This window comes from Corvus kubaryi, unplaced genomic scaffold (assembly GCF_017639235.1).
Source record: "Corvus kubaryi isolate FWS band 111438036 unplaced genomic scaffold, C.kubaryi_AGA036_p1.0 37394, whole genome shotgun sequence".
NCBI lineage: Eukaryota > Metazoa > Chordata > Aves > Passeriformes > Corvidae > Corvus > Corvus kubaryi.
In genome coordinates, this window is record NW_024581133.1 from 25,939 (window position 1) to 52,456 (window position 26,518).

The 26,518-nt window shown below is 37.0% G+C and overlaps 2 protein-coding genes across 7 annotated transcripts in view; one reads left to right on the plus strand and one right to left on the minus strand.

Annotated features, from left to right (window-relative positions):
* CCPG1 (cell cycle progression 1) overlaps positions 1 to 22,418 on the plus strand; it is a 22,810-nt gene extending 392 nt beyond the window's left edge. For 2 of the 6 annotated variants that reach the window (XM_042039750.1, XM_042039751.1), the window contains exons 2-10: positions 4,022 to 4,093; positions 8,750 to 8,864; positions 9,332 to 9,411; positions 9,615 to 9,822; positions 13,942 to 14,196; positions 14,598 to 14,609; positions 17,181 to 17,302; positions 18,353 to 19,761; positions 20,951 to 21,691. In XM_042039750.1, coding sequence (XP_041895684.1) covers positions 4,034 to 4,093; positions 8,750 to 8,864; positions 9,332 to 9,411; positions 9,615 to 9,822; positions 13,942 to 14,196; positions 14,598 to 14,609; positions 17,181 to 17,302; positions 18,353 to 19,761; positions 20,951 to 21,128 — 2,439 coding nt within the window. In that variant the 5' untranslated portion in view covers positions 4,022 to 4,033 and the 3' untranslated portion in view covers positions 21,129 to 21,691. Of the gene's footprint in view, positions 1 to 143; positions 192 to 4,021; positions 4,094 to 8,749; positions 8,865 to 9,331; positions 9,412 to 9,614; positions 9,823 to 13,941; positions 14,197 to 14,597; positions 14,610 to 17,180; positions 17,303 to 18,352; positions 19,762 to 20,950; positions 21,692 to 21,812; positions 22,182 to 22,299 lie in introns of those variants that run through there. The other 4 variants (XM_042039754.1, XM_042039755.1, XM_042039752.1 and 1 more) reach the window with 4 other exon arrangements.
* PIGB (phosphatidylinositol glycan anchor biosynthesis class B) overlaps positions 21,680 to 26,518 on the minus strand; it is a 9,023-nt gene continuing 4,184 nt past the window's right edge. The window contains exons 9-12 of the mRNA XM_042039756.1: positions 25,707 to 25,771; positions 23,723 to 23,933; positions 22,789 to 22,969; positions 21,680 to 22,173 (exon numbers count right to left, since the gene is read on the minus strand). Of these exons, the coding sequence (XP_041895690.1) occupies positions 22,042 to 22,173; positions 22,789 to 22,969; positions 23,723 to 23,933; positions 25,707 to 25,771 (589 nt within the window). The 3' untranslated portion in view covers positions 21,680 to 22,041. The remainder of the gene's footprint in view (positions 22,174 to 22,788; positions 22,970 to 23,722; positions 23,934 to 25,706; positions 25,772 to 26,518) is intronic.

Consider the following 26,518-nt stretch of genomic DNA (forward strand, 5'->3'; position numbering starts at 1 on the left):
GGGGGGGGGGGCGAGCGGGCTCCGGGCGGTGGTCACCGCCGTGCCGGCCCCGGCTCTGGGCGCTGGCGTTTGCCAACTTCCTTCTCTGTCATTATCTACCGCTGCCTCGCCGGCTGATGCAAGGTGTTCTGTTTCATAAACAGTGTCCTGACGCTTCAACTGCGCTGGCGCCGAGCCGCGCTCCGGTTCAGGTACGCTCCAGGAACACCTGCGCGAGACAAGGAGTAGGGACTGAGCAGGGAATGCCCAGCCTTGGGAGAGTCTGGCTTTTAGAAGCCACGTTTGTCTTTCCTTCATAACAAGGAAATGTTCTGTATTCAATTTGGGTTGCTAAATATATTCTTAGGGAAGAATGTTACTTAGAGGAAGAAATTACCACTTAGTAGAAATAATAAACGTCCATGAGAATCCTGAAGTGTAATAGCACTGAACCTGTTTTTATTTCTGTTGTGCGACAAAGAATCGACTGTAGAAGAGAACTGAGAGTTTTTACTTGGAATGACAGCACAGCAAACTCTGTAGAACACATTCATATTCCTGTTGGCGCCTGTTACTCATCTTTGTTAATGCTTATTGAAGGTTATTTTTTTTTTAGTCTAGGAAATCCTCTTTTTAGATGATAGAAGTTAAGGGTTTGTTTAGACTGGAGTGGTTCTTTTTGAGACTGGTATTTATTCTGCTTCACTGTGGATAAATAGGATGTGGTATCTCCGATTTATTTTTATATACATATCTGGGATAACTTGGTATTATGTTATCAACAATACATATGTCTGTAAGCTTTTACACCTTATGCTTCTGCTTCACATTTCACTAAGGATAGGAAAACAGTTCATGCTTTTGAATTCCTGCCTCCCTTCCCCAAATACATACAAATCAAACTCTGAACATAATGGATATTTATTTTGTCTAGACAGAAATTAAAAAGGTGATGTCAGTAGTGGCAATGAAGATACGTAGTGAGCATACAGAACCAGTGCACCACGGGGTGTGGTTTTGATTGGGTTTTTTTCCCCAGTCCTTCCTTCTGGCTTGGCCTGACGTGCAGGAGATGTGTAACACTCTAGTGTGTCCTCCAGTTATCCCTGCTGTTATTGAACTAGAACCCATTCATGTCATCTCGATTTGTTAGGAAGTTTGAAGGCTTTATGACTTTTTAATTCCTGCTGAAAACAATTTTTTAAAAAAAGTTATATTCAGGAAGACAGTGCCAACATTTCCAGCTCCTTTAGGCTGATTGGAAAAGCCTGCTGGTTCTTAGTGGAGAAGATTTTGTGAGTGGGTCAGTTTAGCCACTGGGTTCAAATTAGTTGACTGTATTTCAGTGTACTTAAGGGATTGAGTTTGACCTCGGGTTTCGTTATGATTATGTGCGTTTTATTAATCTTTTACAAAAATAAGCTGTTTAGCTGATGATTGAAGTTTAGGAATGTTGTACCTAGGTAATTTTTAAATTAAAACTTTTTAGGTCTTTTTTGATCTTTGAGATCTAACTAAGTTATAAAATGCTTTAATTTTGATAACTCTTTTACACATGTGTGTTTGCTGAATGTACCTAGAGGAATACATTTACCCTAGAGATGCTCTTCAGTCTGATGCCAAACTGTCTATGTATCAGTCACAATTTGGCTAAATTTAGCAGTTCTAACCATAAACCTTAGTGTTCTTGTAATTTTTTTTTCCATTATTTTTTTTAATATTGAAATTGTTTTTTATTTCTGTGATTTGTCACCTGAATGCAGCTAAATATTCATTATTAGTGTAATAGTCTGGTTGAATAAAAAATAAATAACTTTTAACTCCAGGCCATTTATCAAGACAAGCAAGTAATAGAAAATTATGATTGATTGTCTGCTTGTTTCTCTGGTTTTTTAATGTATTTTGATGGTGTTGGTACCCACATAGGTCCTGAAACTTTTGTTTGGGAAGGGAAGACAGATGTTTATGTGCAACCCAAACTCATGGCTGTATGTTCAGAATGGAGTGCTCAGTTACCTCTCAGTCTGTTGGGTGGCTGGAAAGGGAGAGAGGGATGGTGTTTCTGTTGAGTTAGCCGGAGCCCAGGGTGAAATGCTGAGTTAGCTGGAGGAAGAGAGATGTTGCAATGTCCAGCACAGAGTCTGCTGTTACAATGTGGGCTTTCAAAATCTGTAGGTGCACTTGTATCAAACTGTACTGGTGCCCTGAAGTTGTCTTTTAGGAATTCATTTCAGATTTTGCAATGTAGCCAGTGATGTTTCTCACAGGTGATGAGTTCTGGTGCTGGTAGTTACCTTCCTGTGAAAGGAATGCTGCTGCTGCTGCTGGATGCCTGGTCAAAGTCAGAGTAATTAATGACAGTAAGCAGATGTCATTGTCACATGTAAACTCTGGAACTTAGTCTTTGCCATTTGGGCATTTGTTGTTTTGATGAATGAAGAAGTATAATTTAAAAATAAATCAAGATTAAAAAATAAATTGATCCTTGTATGCAGTGTGATTTAAAAAACCCAAACAAATCAAACCAAAATAGACTTCTTCCCACCCCATCCCAACCTGACATTCCCTGGTTGAGATTCCAGGAAAAGCAGTAATGAAGGAAGAAAAATATCTACAGGAAAATGAGAACTATATTCAAAGTAGGGCTTTATAAAAAAACAGAAGTTCAGTTTCTCTCTAAGTTTGATACCCAAGTTGATTGTTAGTGAATATTTGTGCTTAAACTGTTGTTGTGATTGTCATCATTGCCTTTTTTTTTACAGTGGAACTGTAAGTATATTAGTTGAAGTTGATGAGAAAAAAGTTTTATTTTAGAAAAGCATGTGATAACTACCATAATGCAGAGATATGAGACACATGTTTACTGTGTTTTATGAGAAAGCTAAATGGAAATGGAAGTTTTATATTTTGTTGTGCCAATTTCTAGCCACACTGGTGTATTTAGATGTTCTCTTTCAAAGTTTTACGTATACTTTCTGTGTTAAGAAATGGGGAGTAAAGACAGGATTAAGTAGAGAGTTAATAAATTTAAATGCATAGGTGCTTTCCTCTGTGTTCTTACTGGAATTAACTAAGTGGGAAATAAAGCAGGTGTCTGAAATTCTATGATAAAAGCTTTATTGAACCATGATTTCTTTGGCTGTTTTATTACGTTGATGCATAATATAGCAGGCAATCGATTGGAAATTGTTCCGTTTTGGGACGATTTTTTCCACCAAGGTGAATCCATAATAAATTTAGTTATATAGCAACTTGGTATATTTTTATTTCAAGGAACAAGAAATATATTAAACTTCTCTATAAAGTCTTTCTGCTAGTTAAGGACTTGAAAAATTGATCTGAATATGCAGTGATAATGAATACTCTGTATTCTTGGTAAATTCCTGATAAAAAGGAGAAAAGATAAACAGGCAACTGCAGCTGGATAGTTCTCTTCTGAAAGTGGCTACCAGTCAGCTGGTAGTATTGTAACAAATAAAATTTATACTTTGGGTTATTTTCATTCTGTTTTTGTAGTTGCCAGGTACTCTCTCAATTTTCCTCAGAATCGATGTATTTGAAAGGAGCGAAAGAAGCAGGAAACATTGTTTTTGCCCACAGTGTTTTTCTCGAATAAACTGTGGTTTCTATGCATACAACAAAACAGAAATTATTTCATGTACCGAATTGTGAATCATCTTAAAATTTGTCTATAGCGTCATTGTTTAACTTTGATAATTGATTTATTGACTTACCTCGCGTGTGTGTGTGTGTTTGTCTAGCTAGTCTAAGAGCTTTTTGGCTGGCTGAAATAGGTATGTACCTAGCAGAGCTATATTTGTTCCAAGTACAAAAAAAGATAATAGGAAATAAGTACAAAAGAATATATTTTCTTTCTCAACTTTTATTCTGTTTTTTTTTTTCTCAATTCCAGATTAACAGTTTGTGTGTTAGTGTATTGTTCTGTAGCATCATGATTTGCATTCTTCTGTTTATTTTTCTTTTCAATAGAGTGGTGAAATTGTGTGTCTTGCATATTGAAAGAGTCTGCTTTTACTTGCAGTGTGCTTTGAAAATGTCTGAAAATTCCAGTGACAGTGATTCATCTTGCGGCTGGACTGTCATCAATCATGAGGTACCCAGTTTCACTTTAGTAAAATTCTGTCAGTTTAAGGCTATCTATATGCAGTAAAATATTATTTCAGCTTAGTAATTCTTGTTTTGTGTGGATCTTGCATACCAACAGAGAATATAGAAGAGAAACTTATAAGTAAATCATAAAACTACTATTTTAAGAAATGTATACTTTTACTATAGTTGGTATAAATTTTGATATTTAAAAGAATTTCTTTTTCTGCAAAGGTTTTACTTTGAAGAATTGGTAGAATTTTAGTGGCATGCATTCCTCTGTTCCATCCTGACTGAAAACATTAACATTCTGTAACTGCTGTTGCTAATATATTTCTTCTTTTCCTTATAAATCTGTACCCTCACCAAAACAAACAAAGTTTGCAATAATGGGCAGGAAAAATATCTTGTGCAGAAGGGAATGATTCCATGATTTCCCCAAGTTTTTTCTACCACTGAGGTATCTGATCCTAGTTTCAGCAGCAGCTGTTCAGGAACAGCCCTCTGTCCTTAAATAGTCTTCCTTGTAGAAAACTAGGAAAGGGACAAGTGTATATTCCATGACTATAACAGGATAGGTGTCTGGATCTGATGTTGGTTTCAACGTTTGCATTGTATGGATGAAATCAATGCAGTCAGTGGAGTCTGGAGAGCAGGAGTCTTATGTCAAGGTCAGCACTTAGGTTTGATCAAATGACTCCACTGACTGTGGTGATTGTAAAGGTGCCTTCAACAACCTGCTCAGGTGTAGACACATTAATCTAGATAAGGTGAATGTTTTATCTTCCCCTCGCCACAGTGAACAAGGTGGGCCTGAGTTCCTCAGAACTTCTGCGAGGCCCTACCTGGTAGAGCGGGTGTCCAGTATCCTTTCCTCCTTTAGTCCTGAGGATTTTTCTATCTCTTCAGATCTTGGCTGATGTGTGAGTGTAGGATGGTTGAGTTGGTCTGCTCATTTGGTTTGGTTCTTAAGTATTTAGCATTGTCTTGTAAACTGAGGAGGCTATTGAGCCAGAATCCTCAGGACAGACGGGTTGACAGTTTTCCTGGAATGACACTTAGGTGTTGCCTGCATCTACTTGTTGCCTGCCCCAGAAAAAATTTCAAGGAACAGTAGTTGACATGTTTCTTTCAGAGGAGGAAAGTAGGAAAAAATGGCTAAAGATCATGCATAGTGATCAGTTGTCCTTCACTGCACACTCCCTTGTTTTGCAGATTGTAATTAAAATGGGTAACTCAGAACCAAATTATTACAAACTTGCGATTGTACTCATGTTTCGATAGTTCCGTGTCACAAGTGCAAGAGATACAGTTTCATGTTTATAAATATTGGACCATGCTTTCATTTCTCTTGGCTGCAAGGTGGTATTTAAGAGATGATTCAAACTTCTTTTCCATGTTTTTGGCTGGATGATAAGTTGAGAGTCTTGTCACCAAAAGAAACAGAAGACTCATGCACTCCATTCCTCAAGGCCAAGTGGGCTACAAGAGTGTACAGGGTGCTGGATTCATGGAGTTCAGATAAAAGTGAAAGGATTTAGAAGTTGAGTTCAGCAGCTGAGTTATTCAGCTGTGAAGTACAGACTTTATTTTCATTCTTGGGATGGTTATTTTACACTGTAACTGCAAATGAATTATGTAGTCTAAATAAGTTACCATAACACAAGATTATAGGGTGGCTGGGATTTGTCTAGCCAAAGCAGAACAGATTTCGATGACACAGAGACTCTGTGTTCCCAGTTATTCATCCCTGATTCAGTGAAATAAAAAGGGAGAAACACTGGTGTTTAAGAGCTGCCATTGTTAGCATTCTTCTGGCAGGACAGCTTTGAATCTGAGCATGAAGAAAGTAGAATGGATGGGATGGCCAGGTAACCTTCACACAGCTGTAACCCCAGGAGGGGGGACATGGACTTCTGTATACTTCAGTGAATTGATTTGGGTGTTCAGGAAAGGGGTAGAACTAGGGGTTAGACAAATTTGGAGTACTGCAGTACTATTTTCTCCCATATTGTTGTGACTGTATGGATGATGACACAGTGGAATCCGTTTCTGCATTTGTTTTCCAGTGAGTTAAGGGGGGAAAGAAGTGGCTTTTGTCCAGGCTGTGACTGCAGGGAGCTGGCAGCTGTGTGTGCTGGACTCAGTGTGTGCTGTGGACAGAGAAGCAGTGCTGTGCGTTGTTGGACTACTAAGAAAGGACTTGCTAATTTTTTGTAGGAAGGTAGGGAGGTGATAATATCTTTTCTTGACCTCTTGCTATTGCTGAAATGGAATAGTGAGGGAGGTCCAGCATCTGATGAAGTGAATCAGAGACTTCATGCATTCACACCTGACTGTGTGTTTTTGAGAAAAGGATGGCTTACTACGTGCTCAGCTGTGGGGTATGCCCAGCCCCTGCCCTGGAGGGATCTCTGCTGAGATAAGAGATTTTGCAATCGTCCGGCAGGACTCCCTGGAAAGGCAGCCGCTTCTTTGGTCACTGCGAGAAAAGACAGACCCACAATCCTTTACGAGACCCTATGCAGATCCTTTGTAACCCATTGGTCTTCACCCATCCCCTGTATCCCTATAAAAGCTAAGGTCTCTGCCCCTGTCAGAGAGAGTTCTCGTCCCTGGCTTTCCCCTTCACCGGAGGGGACCAACAAAAAAGCTACCTTCAGTGCGGAACCAGCCACACGAGCCTCTCGTCTCTCTCTCTGGTCTGGCTTGGCCTGGAGGCTGCCCTGCAGAGCTGAGCTGGAATCACGAGCTGATAATCACTGAAGAGCTGACAGTCTCTTCAAGGACCCTCCTGCCAGCAGCTGAGGGAAGACACCGGGCCTCGGGAAGGCGATTCCTTTCAGGACCATCTCCCCGGACCGGTCACCTCTTCCTGGGTCAGAGCTACTGACCCCATTGCCAGCTGTAATAACTGGCGCCTGAACAGGGGCAGAGGCCTTAGCTTTTATAGGGATACAGGGGATGGATGAAGACCAATGGGTTACAAAGGATCTGCACAGGGTCTCGTAAAGGATTGTGGGTCTGTCTTTTCTCGAAGTGACCAAAGAAGTGGTTGCCTTTAGAGGGAGTCCTGCCGGACGATTGCGAAATCTCTTATCTCAGCAGAGATCCCTCCAGGCCAGGGGCTGGGCATACCCCACACTCAGCTAGCCCGTTTTCTTGGGATTTTAGCTAAAACTGTAAGCTTGTTTTAAGCCATGCTCCTGAATTTTTTTTCCTGTGGAGCTTGGGCAAACTGAAATTTTGTTATTCTTTTTCTTCTTAGCAATTTAAGAAACTACAGTAGTGGCTCTATCACACCAGAGAACAATTGTCATATAATAAATCTGTATACCTATCTATAAAACCCAGTCAAGCCAAAACCCCCAAATAACTTCATATTTTCTTTCCTGAGATTCCGCTCAGATTTTAATAAGTTACTTATAAATGAAAGGTGAACTTGTGCTAAACACTTGAAATTAAACGTGTGATACTTTTGTAGTCAAAGGAAAAAAGATACAAAGTGTTTAAAAAGAGAAAAAGATACAAAGTATTTAACAGCTTACCAAACCAGTTAATTTTTGAAGCCTTTTAAAAAGAAACACAACTTTGTGGCATGATTATAGAATGTATCTTACGCAATTCTTTTTGAGGCATCTACCTGAAGTACAGTCTTCTCTTAAAAACAAAAGCATACATGTTTGCTTGAGTCCTGCAATGAGACATCCAGGGAAACTGATCTGGAAGTACTGCTGCTACTGTAATTTCACACCTGCTGTTGCAAAAATAACTATCTCTGTTTACAAAAACAGCTCAAGCTATTTATGGATCAGAGTCACTTAGTATTTTTCAGTTATGTTTTGTGTGTTTATAGTTTGCTAATAGCCTTAATGATGCCCAATCAGTTATTTTAAACAAAAATTACAATATAAATATTAAATATTTAGAATTGTCAAGCATATTGCTTGCCTTTAGTACCCTGCAGTCTCCTGGCATTGTTTATCTGCAGTTCCTGTTGTGCTCTGGTGGTGTTGCTGACTGGCAGCTGACTAATACCTGGGGGTCCCTTCTGAATTAAGGACAGAAATCCAATGTAGAGTTTGTTCAAAGATTTGTTTTTGAGATGTCAGAGATGTACTATATAAACAGCCTTGCAAATTTTCTGGCAGGAGCCGATATGGAGAAAAGTTATATATAGTTTTTCCTGGGAATAGTATTTATTAGAACTCATGTTGGTATGCTTGAAAATTATATTTTTGGGAGGGTGTGTGTATTTGCATACAATAGATGGACCTGGGAGCAAGAATTAGATCCCATTTTCAAAACCTCCTCTGTTTCTCTAAATACCATTTAATAAACAGGTCTAACAAAGATAATAAAGAGTTATTTAAAATACTTGGTGTAGTTTTTAATTAATGCCTAAATTGCCATCATTTCTTCCCACTAGAATTGTCCTCCTCTGACTTTTTTTAGCCTCCGTCATGAGTATTACACACTAACACTTGTTTCACTCTAGTTAGTTACTTGGTGTTTCACGTGCTTTTCTTTGATCGAAGTTGTCTTCAGTTTTAAAGATTCTGGTTTTATTATACTAATATTGTTAACTTTGTAACCCTTTCTTCCTGCTTTACTGTTGGAAACCCCAATAACTGTAATGTCCATTTAAACTCTTCACCTTCAGGGTTCTGACATAGAGACAGTGACTTCAGAAAATGGAAACACAAATGATAACCATGAGTTTGTTTCAGAAGAATATGTTTCTTTGCAAGAAGAGGAGCAAGCAATTGATTTGCAAGGTAAGATATTAAAAGAGGAGCAGTTTCATGAAACAAGTAAATATTTGTTATGGCATTGGCACAAAATTAGTATTTCGTATATTTTGTGGACCTCTGTCGGAGTATTTGCTTCATCAGTGTTATGGAAAATATTCAATCATCAACTTTATAAGAGTATTTTTTCCTGAAATATGTGAAATTAGTAGAATATCTTTCATTTTGTCCATACTTTAGATGTGTTATAGAACGGTGTGCACTGGTGTTGCTGGAAGATAGTTTATAGAAGTGTTACTGATAAAAGAAGTATTCCCTAGTAATGTCATAGATCAAATAAGAGTAATTTGGAAGGAACCATCAATGCTTGAACTCCTAAAAAGTAACATTGTGACACTGTATTTTAATATTATATGGGCATGGGCATAATTTGTGGTTACTGGTTTTAATCCCATGTTTTTTTGCTTGTTTTTTTCATCTTTTTATTCATTTAGCTCAGTGCAACAATGATGAAGAGATCCCAGCAGTAGATAATACTCTATCTGGTTTTGAGCAAACTCAGACAGTTGCAGAGGTAAATTGCATTACAGATTACATTATTCAGAAGCTTCCATAAGCCCCATCCATCAATGGCAAGAAATGTTTTGAAGGCATTAAAATAACGACACAATTTTCTCCTTTCTTAAAGTTCTAACAATTCTTGAGGTTTTGTTTGTTTGTTTTAATTACTTTATGTTTTATGTGTCTGAATAATTCTCATATTGTCCCTTTCCTTAGGGAAATAAAGAAAAAATTCCTGATGATGGGTCCTGCATTGGAACTATTAGCGATGATTCTGACATTGTTACACTTGAAGCTCCAAAACCAGAAGAAACTCAGAGTCAGGAGGAAGCTCCAGCTGATGGTGAAGAAGCTCAGAGTCCAGAGGATTTTAACATGGGTTCCTCCTCTAGCAGTCAATATGCGTTTTCCCATGTGGAAACTGGTAATAGCAATAAATTCGTAAGCAACTGTGTGCAAAAATGTCACCAGGAAAAAAACCCAAACCAATCTTTGGTTAGGGAACCTTCTTTTTGTGGAGAGAGGAAAAAAAATAACGGTCTTGTTGAGTACATGTCCAAGTATTTGCAGTCTGTAGAAAAATCTAGGTGCCCTAACTCCACAATTTTGTCCAAATATATGTCTGCAATTTTTTAATTTGAAAACAATCTCTCACATTAAGTGTTCACTATTTTAATTGGAAAGTTAATTTGTAGCATATCTTGGAGAATTAAAATTACTCTTAGTTCATAGAATAATTGTAGGTTTTCTCTTGGCATTTTTTGGGCTTTATATAGAGTTGGCAAAAAAGATTAGCAAGTGGGAGACAATTGATCTTTGGCGCCTTGAGGACTAAGCAGTATGACTACAAAAAGTTTGTACCACCCTCATAGCTATGTAGTATGTATTTATATATTTAAGATACGCCCAGTACTTGGCTGAAATAAGCAATGCATCATATTCAGGAGGAAAGATATAAATATTTGTCCAATGAAAAGCAATAAACAAAACCCCAACAAATCCAAACAAAAAACTTCCTGTTTTGTTGCTCTTCTCTAGTTCTCTAGTCCTCCTCTATAATTGTTTTTTGCTGCTTTTTTGTAATCTTTTCTGTTCTCTTTATTCTCTGTGACACCTTTGTATTGCTGATTTTTACCTTTCAAATTAAGTTTATTACACAAGCAGGATTTTACCTAAAATACTGTTTTATCTTAGAAGTAGCATACAGCATCGTTAAATGTTCATGTGTCTGTATAGTATCCATTGGAAACAGAAAGTGACAGCTTAACATCTAATTATAACCAGTGAAGATTTGTAACAAAGATGTTACCTTCTTTAAGTCTTCTGAGGGGTCTGACTTAATTTTTAAGTTAAGATTTAGTTGACTTGACTTTTTTTTCTTGTAGGGATGAGTTCTAAAAGTGCCTTTTTTTCCCCTCTATGTTTTTGTGCACAAAAGTCAGTTGGCTGGAGAAGCTGTGGAAGATTCCTGGTTGTGTAAGGGGATGGGGAAATGAGGTGAAAGAGCATGTGTCTCACAGTCTTCCTTTCCAAGGTGGTGTGATTAAATTTGATCAGCTTGTGCAAAGCTGATTGCTTATGGCTTGCATGGAGTGTTCTTACAATTTTTAGTAGCAATCTGACTTGATCTTGTAGTAGTCATATTCTCGACAGATGATGAAAGCCAATCCTCACTGAAGAACTTGGCTAAGCTGTCAGTGTCTTATGTGCTTCTTTAAAAAGATGTTAACCTTGCATGTAGATTTGGAACAGACATCAGTAAGGTTTGTAGTACATTTTAATGTGTGCGCTTGATTGTTTAAATGGATGGTTCTTGTTGGATTCCAAGCCTATGTGTGACTGGCAAAAAGAATTTCTTCCTTCTAACTTAAGCTGATTTCAGCATGGCTCTTAGTACTGTGCATTCATTCAGTTGAACAAGTATTGCAGAAAATGTCAGGAGTACTTTTGCAATTATTTTAAATGCCAAAGTTTTAGCGGTGGCAAAATGTGGCAACAGAAATCTTTGCCATCCACTTCCTGTTGAGTTTTCTTTTGTGTTGGAAAACGATGAGCCTCAGATTCTTCCTAATTTAGATACTAAAATGTTCTACAAGGATTTTCTGCCACTTTGATTTGCAAACCAATTCCTATTTAGGCAGTCTTCATCATGCAAACAGAGATGTTTTAATACTGCTTTCATGAATGACGTTCAGCCAGCAGAAGTGCCCATATGCTGCAGTGAACTGTATCTGAGCTGTGTCTGTGCAGAAATGTCAAGGAAAATCATGTTCTTAACTGGCTTCATCTGGTTTCTAGTGTAGCTCTGACGCTACAAAATCGCAGCAGAAGCTAGAATTTTGGACTGCTATTGTGGTCACACTTTGTTTCCTTTGTAGTCCTTTCCATCCTGGTACTGTTAGAGTACAGCTTTGTACTGAATTCTTACAGCAGCTGTAAGGTAGTGTCATTCTTGCCTGAAAGTGTAATTGCTGTAATTGTTGACAGCTTGCCAGTAAGTGCTTATGAATGGCTCTAAGTGTCTTACAGCATTTTTCTTTTTGATTGTCTTTTTTTCTCCTTTCCTATTCTTTGTTGTCCAGTGTATATCAAGGAATTTTCCCATTTGGCTGGAAGCAGCTTGTTCCTTAACCACTTCTGTTTTCCATGTCTGTTAGCTTCTTTGGTTGTTGAAAAACCCTAAAAAAACTCTTGCAGATGAGCAAGAGTAGCACCTCTTACTGAGTTTGTCGTATATATTTCTCTATAATGTCTGACCTCTGCATTTTAGGAATGCATTCTGAAAGCTTGCCTTTGTTTTCCGAGATTGGGGAAGCATGCATCTGCTTAAATGCTTAAAATAGTGTCCTTCTCTACTAAGCTGTATCAATTCATTTAAATGTCTGCATGTCTAAGTCGCTGTTTAAGTGATTTGTCTTTATTGCAAAGTCTGCTCGGTTGGTCTGATTTGACCAATTGACTAAAAGGGAGTTTTTTATTAAGGGAGGAAGTTGTCTTTCATAATCTGACATGCTGCTTGTCCATGGAGTTAGAAATTAGATGTGTTCCACATACTAATTGATAATCTTTTCTGGGCTTGATGCAATCACTTCTATCAAGTTGTAATTTATTTTAAGTGAAGCATCTTAAGTGGTGATGCATTTTATAGGTGATACCTAGCACTGCTAGGCATTCTTGTCTGTTCAGTGATGTGTGCATGGTTTTGCTCAAACAAATGATTTTTCAGTTGTGAACTGTTCAAGGACAGTCACTCTATATTTTTACATTTTGAGTAATGATGTCTGATATGAGAATGGGCAACTGTATTTCTAGGAGGGGCACTAGCATTTTGTGATTGTGAGCAGCAAATTTAGTGTCCAAGCAGGAGCACTTTGTCGTGTCTGGGGGCTTTGCTGATCACATTGAATCTATTCCAGACATGTGAATTAGGTGGAGAATGTAGATACTTGAAAGCTACTTTTCCACCCTACTGCTGCTTCCGCTTGATATTTACCTTGCACTTGAAAATTATGCTTTTAAAGGAGGGAGATTAAATAATAATTACTTATATACTGGATTATATAAATTTATTTACAGAATGTGCAGCAAACATTTGTACAAATAGAAACAAGCAATTACAGCTCTGTTGTTATTTTCCTGGTTAGAATATGTAGCTCTTAGGCCATTGGAACATGAGCATACAAATGGTATAATAAATACCATTTTGCAAAAATTCTGTGAAAGGTATTTCCTTAAGGTTAGAATTTGTTCTTATCTCAAATCTTGTCCAATTCAATTTACCTAAACTTCAGTCAGGTAATAGAAGAGTGTTGGGAAAGAACGGAGAAGCACTTCAGTGGTTCTTTTCCTGTGCAGTAGTGGTTGAAAATGGCTTTTTTTGAAAGGTGGGTAAAGATGTTAATAGATAGTATAGGGTAGATATTAAAAGGAAACAAAATTGCATATTTAAACAAATTTGTATCTTGATTTTGACTATTTCTAATAGCTACATTAATGTAACTTCAGTGGAATTTTGTCTGAAGCTGCATGTAGGTCACAGAGTGAAGTTTTTTGAGAGTATATAACAAAACCATGCCTGTCTTCTAGGAGGCCTTCTTTTAGCAAGCCTTTATGTTGCTCTTTTGTTATTAAATATTTCAGTTCTAATAGCTGCAAGAGAAGGAAAACTGAATTCTTAATCTTTCTACTTCACAAGAATTTGCAGAGGCAGTACATGTAGATGCTTTAGGAGGCAGGATTGACTGAAACACTTTGTAATGTGTGAATGATAAGGTATGGGGAAGTGCCATACAGTGTTTTGGTGATGATTTCCTAATTTTCTATCATTTACTTTTAAAAAATTGATTTTTAACTTTGGAGATCACATATTCCTCATAATTTCCAGCATAAACGATAACATTGAGAATTTTAGTTTCGTTTTATTAATGTTCTCAAAGATAAACGCCAAATCTATTTTACATAAATACTACGGATTTGGATATTCAATTTGCTCTTTAACACAATAATTAATGCATTTTAAGCACTGGTGTATGTTGCTTTTCAGTTTTCTCATCTCAGGCCAGCCCTGATGAGTCCAGCAGTGATGAAACCAGCAGCCAGTGCAGCCTCACAGTGCGTAAACGGCGCCCGAGGAAGCACGGGGTGTCAATCTCCGAGCCCGAGGGGGGGCTGCCGGCGGAGCCCGAGCCGGAGCCGCCCAGGGAGGAGCAGCACAAGCGCCAGTTCAGCAGTGGCCTGAACAGGTGCATCATCCTGGCACTGGTGATTGCCATCAGCATGGGCTTTGGACACTTCTATGGTGAGTTCAGAGAAAGCAGAACACACAGAGTCCACATCTTGCTTAACAAATGCTGTTCTATTGTGAGTCCAATATTTTTCCTTGTTCTCTGCTAACTACCTAAACCTAAAAATGAGAGAAAGCAACTGCTGCTGTATTGGTAATAGAGGGAGGTCCTTCAGCAGTGCAACTGTATTTAATATACACTGCTTCTTATAGTAATGTGGTAAATAGTAATTTTTCCTGAGTAGCTCTAGTTTTATAAGAAAATATGCCTTTATAAAATGTGATTTAGTTGGAGATGGGGAGTATCATTCCCTTTGGATTTGGTGTTGACTAATTGTTAGGGATTTAAATTTTGGCACTTCTTTTGAGATTTATATTAATTTTCACTTGATCCCAATTTTTTTTTTTATTCTTAGGTAAACCTGAAGGTAAGAGCTGTGAGTGATGTACTGTGCTTGCATTCAGATTTACTTTTTAAATCACGTGTGTGTATGTGTACACACACATCCATATATGTATGCATACTTACATTATGAAAATAAAATAATAAATCAAGTCTCAAGAATTGCTGATGTATGTGGGATTATAGGAACGACTAGTCCAGTCATGCAAACACTTTTTATGTAGCAGCTACAGCAGGTAGTAGTAATTGGTGTGGAAACTGGTTGGTGAACATTGGCATGCTGGAGGCATAGAGGAACACAATGACTAGACCAGTCTGTGTGCTTGTTGTGGGAACTTGAGATTTCAGTTGTTAGTCACTTCACTGTGTTTAGATTGGTGTTAATGATAATACAATCCTTTTAAAGAACTTGGAGATCTGTGGATGAAAAATACACTCTGAACATGGACCAAGGATAATACCTTTATTAAGGATTTCACTTGTTCATTCATTGAATCTGTACTTGTAAATAAAAATTGTCATCACTGCAGCATTTTCAGCAGAAAGAAGGCAACTCTGTGTAGCTTTAGTTTTTGCTTCTTCAGGTGAAAGTTCTTTATGGTTATGTGATCACTTACCTTTCTACCACTAGAAAGGAAATCAAGTCCTGCTTTCTGTCTTCCTTAAATTTGTTTGGTTTTTTTTTTTTAAACACAAACTTGCAGAGAAAAGTTCATCTTCCTAGAGGACTACTTTGTATTTTTGTGATTCCGCCTGGAATGAATGTTTCCCACAGCAATCTTCTAATGTTAGGCTAATTGTCATGTAAGAGGATTGGAAAGGGTTACTTTTTATAAAATTACTTTCTTTGGGTCAATATCAGGATAGTGTTTTTCTTTTAACTAGAGTTTCAGGACCCCCTTAAGCCTTTTAGAGATGTAGAAAGCAACTAGGATTAGATTTGAATCAGTAAGTGTATCCTAGTCAGTATTAAACTGAGTTAACTGGCTCTATGATGCTCTAGGAAGGAGAACTGAAAGAGGGCAAACTTTTCAGGTTAACAAGTAAAGCTTAAATTAGGGTAGTAAGTCCTTGCCAGAAAAATGTCTCCTTATGGATATTAAAATATTTAATTTTTTTCTTTAACCAGAAACCGAAAGGGGAACTATGGCTATAATGCTAGGGATTTGGATTGGTTACTTAAAGAATCTGAAGGATACTGTGACTTAGAGTACCAGCTGGAAACACAGACCAATTACTGAGGAAGGGCACCTCAGTATGTTCATCTTCAGTGTTGCTAAATGTCATTTTTGCTTACTCTACCTAAATTATGATTTTTAATAAGAAGAGAAAGAGAGCTTTAAGTGTTTTTCTGTAATTCAGGTTCTACCTAACATGAACCCTTAACACTGAATGATGATTTTTCAGATGCAGGCTTTAGATTGTTAGGATCGATGGGCTTCCTCAAAAGTATCTATAAAAGATAAATACTAAAACCAAGTTTACTGTCAGTATATTTCATTTATGAAGGGATCTGTGCTTCCAGTAAGTGTTTACTAGGACTCTGCAGACTTAAAATTGTTGCTGTAAAAACATTGCCATCCCTTAGGTGAATTGAACTATTGAAGTTCAACTTGGTGAAATATACAACTGTCTTTTTTTAAGGTCGCACTTGACAATAGATTAAATAAAAATTAAGAAAGCACAAAACATTCATCACTGTAAGTGTATTTATAGTATTTCTTCTGTTTAACAATACATCTCCTCCTGCCTTTAAATACAGGAATAGAACTCTGAATATGCTCCATTGGTCTTGAAAGAAATACCTAAAAATTGCTGTTGCCTTCTTCTCTAGAGTCGATTCAAGGGAATCTTAAAAGCAAATATATAAAAACTACATCAGCGTTAGAATTTAGAGACCAGGTGTATAGTTAAGGAAGTACCAGTCAAGAAGCTGTTCTTGACAAAAAGAATCGGTGTCTAGTGCAGCGAAGATACTTTTTCTGAAAACCAGGGTGTCTCAGCCTTTGTCTGACAATTGAAAAACAGGATATTTGCTTACTCTGCAGCCTTTGCTTATGGATAAGAAGGACAAGACAGGGCCAGCAGTACTTGCTGCTTTACGAGCAGTGCATAATGATTGTATTTCTGCATGAAAATTTAAATACTGTGCTAAAACCCTCTTATTCATGTAACTTCAATTAACAGCCAAGGTTGTAGTTCTGAAGTGGATAAAGCATGGACCAACAGCCTCCCTTTTATCCTGGTTGACTTGCATGTTACTAAAAAGATTACAAAGAAGTCACACATATTCTTTCTTGCATAACTTTTGTTGGTTTGGATCTAACTTATTTCTATGTAGTGTTACAAAATTGCTTTATTTGTTAGTAGTGAAAAAACAGTATAGCAGCAAATTTTTGCGTCTGGGAAATTCTTTATCATTGGAAGAAACAATTTTGCTACAGCTAAATTGTTACTGGTAAGGACTAGGCAGAAATGGCAAGGTAGGAAGGCTTTTGAATTTGCAGAGAGAATTAAGATGATGTTTAGATTCCTCTGTTCTTCTAACTGCTTACTCTAAGTTAGTCTATCGAAAGAAACTTTTTTATCTTTGTAGGTACAGTGCAGATCCAGAAACGGCAGCAGCTGGTGACAAAGACACGTGAATTAAAAGATATGAAAGATGACCTTTACCAGTGCCAACAAGAGCGTGGAGATCAAGTGCACCACAAAGTGGGGGTAGGTGAGCTTAGCTGGAAGTCATTGCATAATTCTGTCATTATGTGTGTACTTTACACAAAGTGAAATTAATTTCTCACACAAACCCATGAAATTTTTGTCTTTAGTAAGTTCTTTCAGAGAACTTTCCCCTGAATTCTTGACAAAGATTTATGTTGATTGAATTTGCTCTTGGAAGGTGTTTAAACATACTGGGGTTTATGTCTGTAGTCTAGGAGTTATCTGGACACGGAGACTGTTTCCCTGTGATATAGTGCTGGGTTGTCATTGATGAAGACAGCTGAAATAGAAAATGCTTGTAAAAACATGTTGAACCTACAGGTTTTGTGAATTTGCTTTCTAAATTATCAGTGGTTATTAATTTTTTAAATACTTAACCTGTACTTCTCGTTTTTTACTGTTACATCATCCAGAGAGAAGATTAGGGAGTACTTTGTGCGTTTTTTTTTTTTTTTTAGGTTTTCTTTTATGTGGCTGTTAGCAGCATTTGTACGTAATTCAGTATTAATTCAGTATGCTCTAGAGCTTGTCAATGATGCCAACAGACTGGGGAGCTCCTTTTTTGTTAGTATATAGTTACATGAACATGTATTTTCAGCAACGAATTTGGTTCAAAATCAGTGTGTGAATTTCTGCCCCAACTGCTAAATGCCTTTGCTTCTGCTAATTTATTTTTGTGATCTGTAAATCCAGTTTGCTGAACATAAATCAACAGCAAACATGCACATTTTGATTTCCTTTTAAGATGTTGCAGTTCATGTACCCAACTGACTATCCTTTAGCTAGTTAAATCAATACAAGTGAGGGGTGATGACCTCTGGCTGGAAGGGGGAGTTTCTCACGTGGTCTTTGTTGCCAACAAAGTGTGTGATAAACAAACTGAACTGAGATAAACAAACCAGCTCTATTTTTGCATCTTGCTGTGCATGTTTCACTGCATCCAAAATGACAAGTAAGCTCTGTTTGAACTACCTTGGTTTTTCATCTTTCTAGCTAGTATTACAATTCTCATTGTAGTATTTTTGCTTATTTTCTTTTTGTTTCTTTTAGTCACTCAAGGGAGATCTTGCCACATGTTTGACCTTTACTGAGGTGGAGAAGAAATCCTTTGATTCTCAAAAAAAAAATCTTGCTGCAGAAAATCAGCACTTAAGAGAATCTCTAGAGAAGGAAGAAAAAGCTTTGGCCTCACTTCAGGAAGAATTAAGGAAGCTAAGACAACAAATTAGAAACTTAGAAGATAAAGGTAGTAGCACTGAATCTATTGTAATAGAAAATCAGAAACTAAGGGAGCATTTGGAAGAAGAAAAGCAAAGAAACAGCAATTTTCTCAGGCAAAAGGAAACACTCTTTGCAGAGGCACAGATGTTAAGGCGAGAACTGGACAAAGAACGTCATGTTACAGAAGCTCTGAAAAAAGAACTAGAACAGTTAAGTTCTCGTCAAACACCTGACAGTGCTACTGATGATGATGAGACATTAAGAGAAAATCAAGAAATAGAAACTCTGCGAGGAAGACTGGTAGAACTGGAAAAAAAGCTAAACTTTGAGCAACAACGCTCTGACTTATGGGAGAAGCTGTATGTTGAAGCAAAAGACCAAACTGAAAAAGAAGAAATTAATGAAAATGGACAAAAGAAAGGTGCTAAAGGGCAAAGTAAGAGTAGAAAGAAATCAAAGGAGACGTTTTTTGGTTCAGTTAAAGAAACTTTTGATGCTATGAAAAATTCCACAAAAGAGTTTGTAAGACACCATAAAGAAAAGATTAAGCAGGCTAAAGAAGCAGTGAAAGAAAACTTGAAAAAATTCTCTGATTCTGTAAAGTCTACGTTCAGACACTTCAAAGATACCACAAAAAACATCTTTGATGAAAAGGAGAAGTCATCGAGTGATAAAAGATATGAGGCAAGCAAGAAAGCTCGAACTTTTTACCGAGACCATAACTCCTACGAGAATCTGAAGCACATGCATTACAGGGGACCTCACATGCCAAAAGAATCCAGAAATGGAAGAAAACATCATTTTACAGCATTTGAAAAAGATTCGAATTCCCAGAAATGTCTCAATGATCATTTGTGTAATAGAAAACATCAGTTTGCCCTAAAGGGCTGCTCTGGTATTTTTGAATGCGCTCATCAAGAATTCATTAGTCTCTTTAATAGAGTTTCGGATCCCATCAGGGTGGATGAATTTAATCGGCTAATGAGAAAGTATTTGCAGCAAGTTGTACATAACTTTCATCATTGGAGAGAACTAGAAAATTTTATCAATAAGTTTTTTCATAATGGATTATTTATACACGACCAGATGCTGTTCACTGATTTTGTTAATGATGTCAAGGATTACCTGGAAGATATGAAGGAATACCAAAGTAATAATGAAAAGGTTTTTGAGGATTTGGACAAATACGTCTACGGATACTACTTCCGTCACGATAATTCACCCCAGTATGGACCCAGGTTTGTTTCCATGTTTCCTGAACTTGGTAACACAAAGAAGTGGTTTTCATAAAGACAACTAATGTCCTTGTTGTAATGGATTGTCTTAGAGCAGGTATGCGTATGTATGTGTGTGTGTAGATATATATACACACACATATGCTAAAAGAATTTCTGAAGGACTTAATGGCAATATTAGATTGTGTTATATAAAGTGGATCTGTAGTACGTTTTACATAAATTTTGTGTGTGTACATAGCACAATCTGATGTTTCTGCTGGGTTCTTTAGAAAACTGTCACTGCCAGTAGGATTTCCTTAGACTGAACAGCTCTGATTGCCCATCTGATGGAATGAACAACTCTCTTGGAGAATTAACTAGGACTTCCTTGTTGTTCTTTGCTGAATGAGGTTTTTAGTATATTTGAGGTGTCTCCGAGTCCTGTTCTGGCAGATACATTTCACTACTCTCCTGTAGATCAGTGTAATATTGGGTCAGTCTGTATGCCCAGAGCAGAGCTCATCACACAGCAGGCTTTAATTCAGATCCTGACCCTGCCTAAATTTTGTTCAGACTTGCTTACAATGGCCCTTGGTGTGGATTGTTTCCTATGTTCCTTTCCTGGATCTAAAGGTGTTCTCAGGTCTTTACAGATTTACACTTGAATTATTTATCATTTCATACCTTTTCCTGCAGCTGGAAGTCTGAATTATTAACTACTTTGGGGTTACTAAATATTACGTGAGGTAGCACTTTCTCTTATTGAAAACTGAACCATGAGGGTGACAGTCCTATTAACAGCTACCCAGTAGCCTTTTTAATATGGTTTTGGCAAACACATAAGGTTTATGATTTTATTTATAGTCCATCTTCCTAATTTACTGTTAAGTGAACTTTATTTTTAAATACCTAATTTGTGAGAATTTCAGTTTGCAGAAAAACCCTTTCAAATTCTTTTACTGATAGTGTTATACAGAAGTTTGTGACAGCAGCTGCATTTTTTATTTTTAGAAAGCATTTCTTTTATATACACCATCTTATTGATGATTTAAACAAACAAATGCCTCCTCTATTTTTCTTACAAGCTAAAGGACTACTTAATACTAATTTTGTTTTCCCTGAACCTCAGCATGCTAAAAGCTGTACTTGAAAATGTAATTGTGTTTCAAAATGCTTTTAGTAGTAATAAGCTTTTGTTTACTCCTTGCAGTCGACCTAAAAGACCTTTTACACAAACTGAAAATTCCAGACACGAAAAACAAGCTCAGAAGTACCAACACCGTAATAAAAGAGAAGGTAAATGGCATAAACATGGTCGCACTAATGGAAGATACATGGCAAATCTTGAAATAGAATTGGGGCAACTACCCTTTGATCCAAAATATTGAGTAATTTATTTTAAAAATAAGATTAAAATTCACATACTCTCTGTAAACTGATAGTTTTTCAACAAAGCAGTGAGATGCAAGGTTTTTTCTGAATAATTTGATTTTTACACATTTTTGTTAACAGGCAGAAGTCAGGCTTTCTAATTTGCATATTCTGTACTGTTGCTTTAACTGTTCTTTGGAAGTGAAGATAGTTTGGGTGCCAGCAGTATTGTTGCAGAAACTAGGCATGCAATGACCTGTGTATGAAAAATATGCTTAATTGCATTCCATTAGAGTAGTTAAAGCTTGAGCCATGCATAATGTACCAACTACTAACTCCAATGTTTGATATACTAACTTCATCTCATCCTTCAAAAAATAGGTCTACATCGTGGTAATGTATTTGCTAGTGTTTTGTAACCTTATATTTGCTTCCTGTCTTTGGGGGGTGGTTCAAGAGCCTGTTGAATTGTGAAGAATTTGCTGTGCTACATTCTAATCAGTGTGCTGATTTAAACACTTGAAATGTCTTGCATATCTGCATATTGTAGAAGAAAAATAAAGAGACATTGTGGGTAAAAGTCTTTATTTATAAAACAAACTCAGCACAGCTGTACAGTTCCATAAAAATGGTCCACCCTTGTCTGTATTTTATTGCTTAAGTATTCATATGGTAACTTTGGTCTTCCCAATGTTTTCTAGTGTTGTAAGGAAGATCAGCAACCCCACCCTGCCCTACTGCTACTCAAGTTGCCTTCAGGAGGAGGGTTATGTGTTTCCAGGCAGCCACTGGCTGCCTAATGGGACTTCCGATTTGACTTCCCCAGCTTCAGGCTCACTGCTCTCTCCTTTCTGCAGTACGAAGTCTTCTAAGCATAGCTACTGCTATGCAAAATTGATCTCATTAGGTCTGAGGTCTAGACACTGATCTTCAGGGATCATTCATTTCAGTTTTTCTCCTGTAGATGTAGATGTGGCTTCCAACTCGTCCTTGAGGTACATGAGTATGAAAGACAGTGGCTGTTTTCTCATAGCCCCTTAAAGCTAGAAATGGTGATATTTCCTGTAAATGAACATAAATTAATTTCCACAGTAAGAAAATACAGCTGGAAGCATAACAATAGTGTTCCAAAGTCTCCTGAAAACTATCAATTCAACTGTCCCTGGGAAGCTTTATCCTTTATTTTAGGAAAGCCTGCTAGAAAAAGAAGTACCTATCCTGTTTGATTCTGTCCGGTGTGGATATTCACCAGCCACCGTTGTTTGAGTGCATGGATCTTCATTAAAGATTTGAGGGGTTAAAAGGTACTGTGACTGCAGGTGGTTTTGCTTTTTATTGTTCCTTACTTGAAAGTGCAATTCCTGGGAACAAATGGCACATTTGTTTTAATATGGATTGAGAAGAATTCCATAAAACATTACTTTGTGGTGCATAGAATTCGCACAGAGGAGAGGGCATATGTAAACATTAAATATATATTACTGGAACGATATCAATGTTATCCCCACTGTAACATATCAATACTCTTATTACAGAGTAGAGGGTTCAATTTTAATATAAGCTGTGTTTTAAAAAGTTGTGGACAACAATTTTCAAAGATTTTAACTATCACTCTTCCCTAATTTATTTTGTAACTTATCCTCAGAAGTAGTTTGTTTCAGCTTGCAGTTACCATACCTGTTCTAGCACACTGAAGAGAATCAAGTGACTGGGTAATAACGTGTCATTGTCAAACTCCTTATGCAGCCAGCCAAGTGGGTTAGAATAAAACACATCTGCTTCATCAACGTAGCTCTCGTTGCCAGTTAGGTTTGGGGGACACTGAAGGAATCTCATTTTTAGAGGACAGTGAACATGACTAGGGAGAAAACCAAAACCACACATTTTGTGATAAACTGACCAGTATCAGAGATTTGAAATGACTCATCACTTTAAAAGATACCTCAGTCAAAACCAAAAGATTAAATTTTTTCCCTCACAGTAGTAGTTTCTTCCCTTCAGTACTTCATATGAAAGCAATGTAGAACAAGCAGATTCAGCTCCAAACTGCTGGGACGCTGTTGTTAGCAGTTAACAGAAAATACATTTATCTTAATAAAAATACCATCTACAGAACATCGGTTTCTTAAAAAGGTACTTTTCCATATCAGCTTCACTATTTATATCTGCTTTAACGTTTTGTTTAGTTGCCAGGATCTACTGCTAACCTTTTGCAGTGACCTCAGTCACTCTATGTCGTAATTACGTTTCTTTACTGCCTAGCAGCAGAAGTAAAGGTAAAATTAATTCATTTTGATTGTAACAATTAGTGTTTAGTTCTGCTACAAATGTTACCATAATGAAGCAGTGTGACATACTTGAAGTTGTTAGACTTACTGCATATCCTCATACAAAGCTACTTTACAAAATGAATAAAGCTTAGATACTGAATTTTATTCTGTGCTATAAGCATTTGGCTTATGTCCCCTATTCACTTTATATGAACTGTATGAAAAATCAAAACAAAAATACATTTATCTACCTCAATTTATTAAGCCTCGGAAAAAAGAAATCTTGATTTCTGATTAAGTGTTTGGATTTTAATGTAGTGCACTATTAACTCTATTAATACCTGTAAAATGGAGTAGAATGGCACGGCATCAGGATGAAGACAAAAGCTTTTGACTGGTGAGGGTTATTGCAGAGCTGCTGGATGTGACTCATAACATCCAGAGTGCCTCGCTGGTGAACCAAGCCTGTGTACAGGGCTGGAAGTAAATTGGATAAGAGCAGGAAACTTGCTGCAGATTTCTTCCATGCTTTCAGGTGTTTCAAAGAATATCCTATAAAAACATTTCAGTAAGTTTGGGAGATAAACAATTCACAGATTTTTGAAAGTACCCTAATATAGTGGAAACCATTACTCAGTCAATAACAATACTTTGCTTTGAGATACTTTACTACAGTGTTGAGTTTTTACTCTTTGAATGGAAATTCAGAGGTTAGACTTGGCCCTTTTAATTTTTGGATTTAACAAGGTAAATCTTAAGCCCCCATCTGTCTCCTCAAGTACAGAAATATGAAGTGCTTTGTCTCTTTAATTTCTTCTAGTGAAAAACAGTCCATTCAATAGTTTGGACGAATGATATATGGCAATTTACTGATGTGTTCTGATTCATGCAAGTCCAGGTAGAGCCAGAATAAATGGTAACTACACATGCATGGCTGTGGTATTCTTTTTCTCCAAAATGCTGAAAACTACAGCATTCCTTTACTGTTATTAAAGTTTGAGCTTCTGGCCTTGAAAGAGCGTATTCCTCCACTTTTTTCCCATCTCCAATCACCGCCGCTTTCCCCCACTTTTCTTGAAGGAGCTAATAATGGGAAAAGGCATTTCTTCTGGGGGGAGATCGTTGCAGAAGCCCCTTAGATGAAGATGGCACAGACAATGAACATGGCACAGACACCAGCTTCATGTTGCAGCCAGTCTGAAAACCCTTTTCAAGTCATGTGCTTGTCAGTATCATGAGAAAAATATTTTATGTAGCTTTGTGACACCTGTACTGAATCACAGAAAACAAGCTACAAGGCATGTTCCAGAAATCAGTAACAAGCAAATTAAATTAGTCTTCAGTTGGTCAGTTCTGCCAAATTGTATCTTGGATGAAGTCCACAAATCAGTTTGTGGTTTAAATAAAATTGGTAACATTCTATTATGGGCATTTTTTTTTTTACTGCTTTTGAGAAACACACTTGGCTTATGTTTGTCTGCTTGGAAATTACTTTGAAATTTATGTGGGGTTTTTTTTTCTGCTTTTATTTTATAATGTTTTGAGCAATTGAGGCCTCTTCGTAACCATGGAGTGATTAGAAGTAACTTCTGTAGTTTTTTAAGTGTCCAACTGGATGATAATGAATTGATAATTGTATAGATGACCTCATTCCCTTACAGACATGAAAGCTGAGGGATATTCAGTATTTTTTGTTGTTTGATTGGAATATTTCTGCATGTAAGGTAGAACGGGTTCATCCTGCTGCTAGTGAACTATGCCAAGGCTTATTATGTATTTGATTTTAGCAGAGAGCAAAATTATTGAAATAAGATGTACTTTTGTTTAGACTAGCAAAATAGGTTAAAGAAAACTACAGTGTTCAGTGATTCATCAGTTTTGAACTTGTATTTAAACTGAAGCTATACAGCTTCATGTTCCAGAAGTTTTAATCTTTATTTATAACATCTGAATCTTTGTAACATCTGAAAAGAGTAGTTTAATTTTTTTCTTGCATAATTAAAGGCATTTGTCAGGCATATTTGAAAGTACTGTGTGGAGGAATACTACAAAGGAGCAAGGAAAAAGATTCATTCTAAGGGGGCAATGCTGAAAAGTTAGGAGTCACTGACACAGTTGTCATGTTTTTGCTAAGGATTCTCTATCTGTGCTATGGTCACTCGCTCCTTCTCATGTTTTTTCTTTCTCTTTTTAACTAGCTGTAAGAAAAGGCTAGGCTAATTCTAAGAATCCTTTGTCAAATACCTACACTAACCATTAACAGTCTCTCTCTGGGTAAAAGTTATATCCAGATAAGGTTGCAAGACATTTGAAACCAATGCTTACCACAAAAAATCATGCAGAATGGCAGTACTGGGTAGATGAACCTGAATTCCTTATGGCTCAGTGTGCTGTAATAAAACATACAATGCTACATCACAAAACTTAAGTGCTTCAGTTCTGTTGACAAAATGTGTTTAGGAGCACAGAGGACTCGAAGAGCAGGTGCATGTGTTAAGAAGCTTTTGGTATTGAAGCAGTTAAGAATAAAAATCCAAGTTGTCGCTTTTTAAGAACATAGTAAGTATACTAGAATTAAGATTATTTGGTCAGTTTAAACCAAGTACTGGAAAAAATTCCTGGCTACTACAATTAAGTGGTCTGGTTCTTTGACAACTAGATGTAATTTAGCCAGTACTTCACCAATCTGTTTTCTGTAATAAGACACAATAAATAGTGTGGATGAAAAGCTAAAATTCAAGTGCCCATTTGTATCTAGCAAATTAACAGTCGCCCCTGCTAATACAACATTACACAATTTCCCATGCCAACTTTTGGGGCTTTTTTGGGGATTATTGCAACACTCATGTCCTGGGAATCAAATGACTAAGGAAGGTAAAAAAATCCTAAAGCCAACTTCCAGTTTTGAGCTGGAGTGTAAGAAGAAATGGCATTTCTGGTCTTGCTACTGTTTTGCTGTAGTCTATTACTACTTGAGTATAATAGTATTTACTGCTTTGTATTTATTTATTTGCCGTATTTTTTCTTGTCTGAAAGTGTCTCTCCTGTTTAATCTACAGTTAATTCTGATGCTTTAGAAAAATCTTACCTTTTCTTAGACTTCTGAGCTTAAAATGAGACATACAGCCTTATGATAG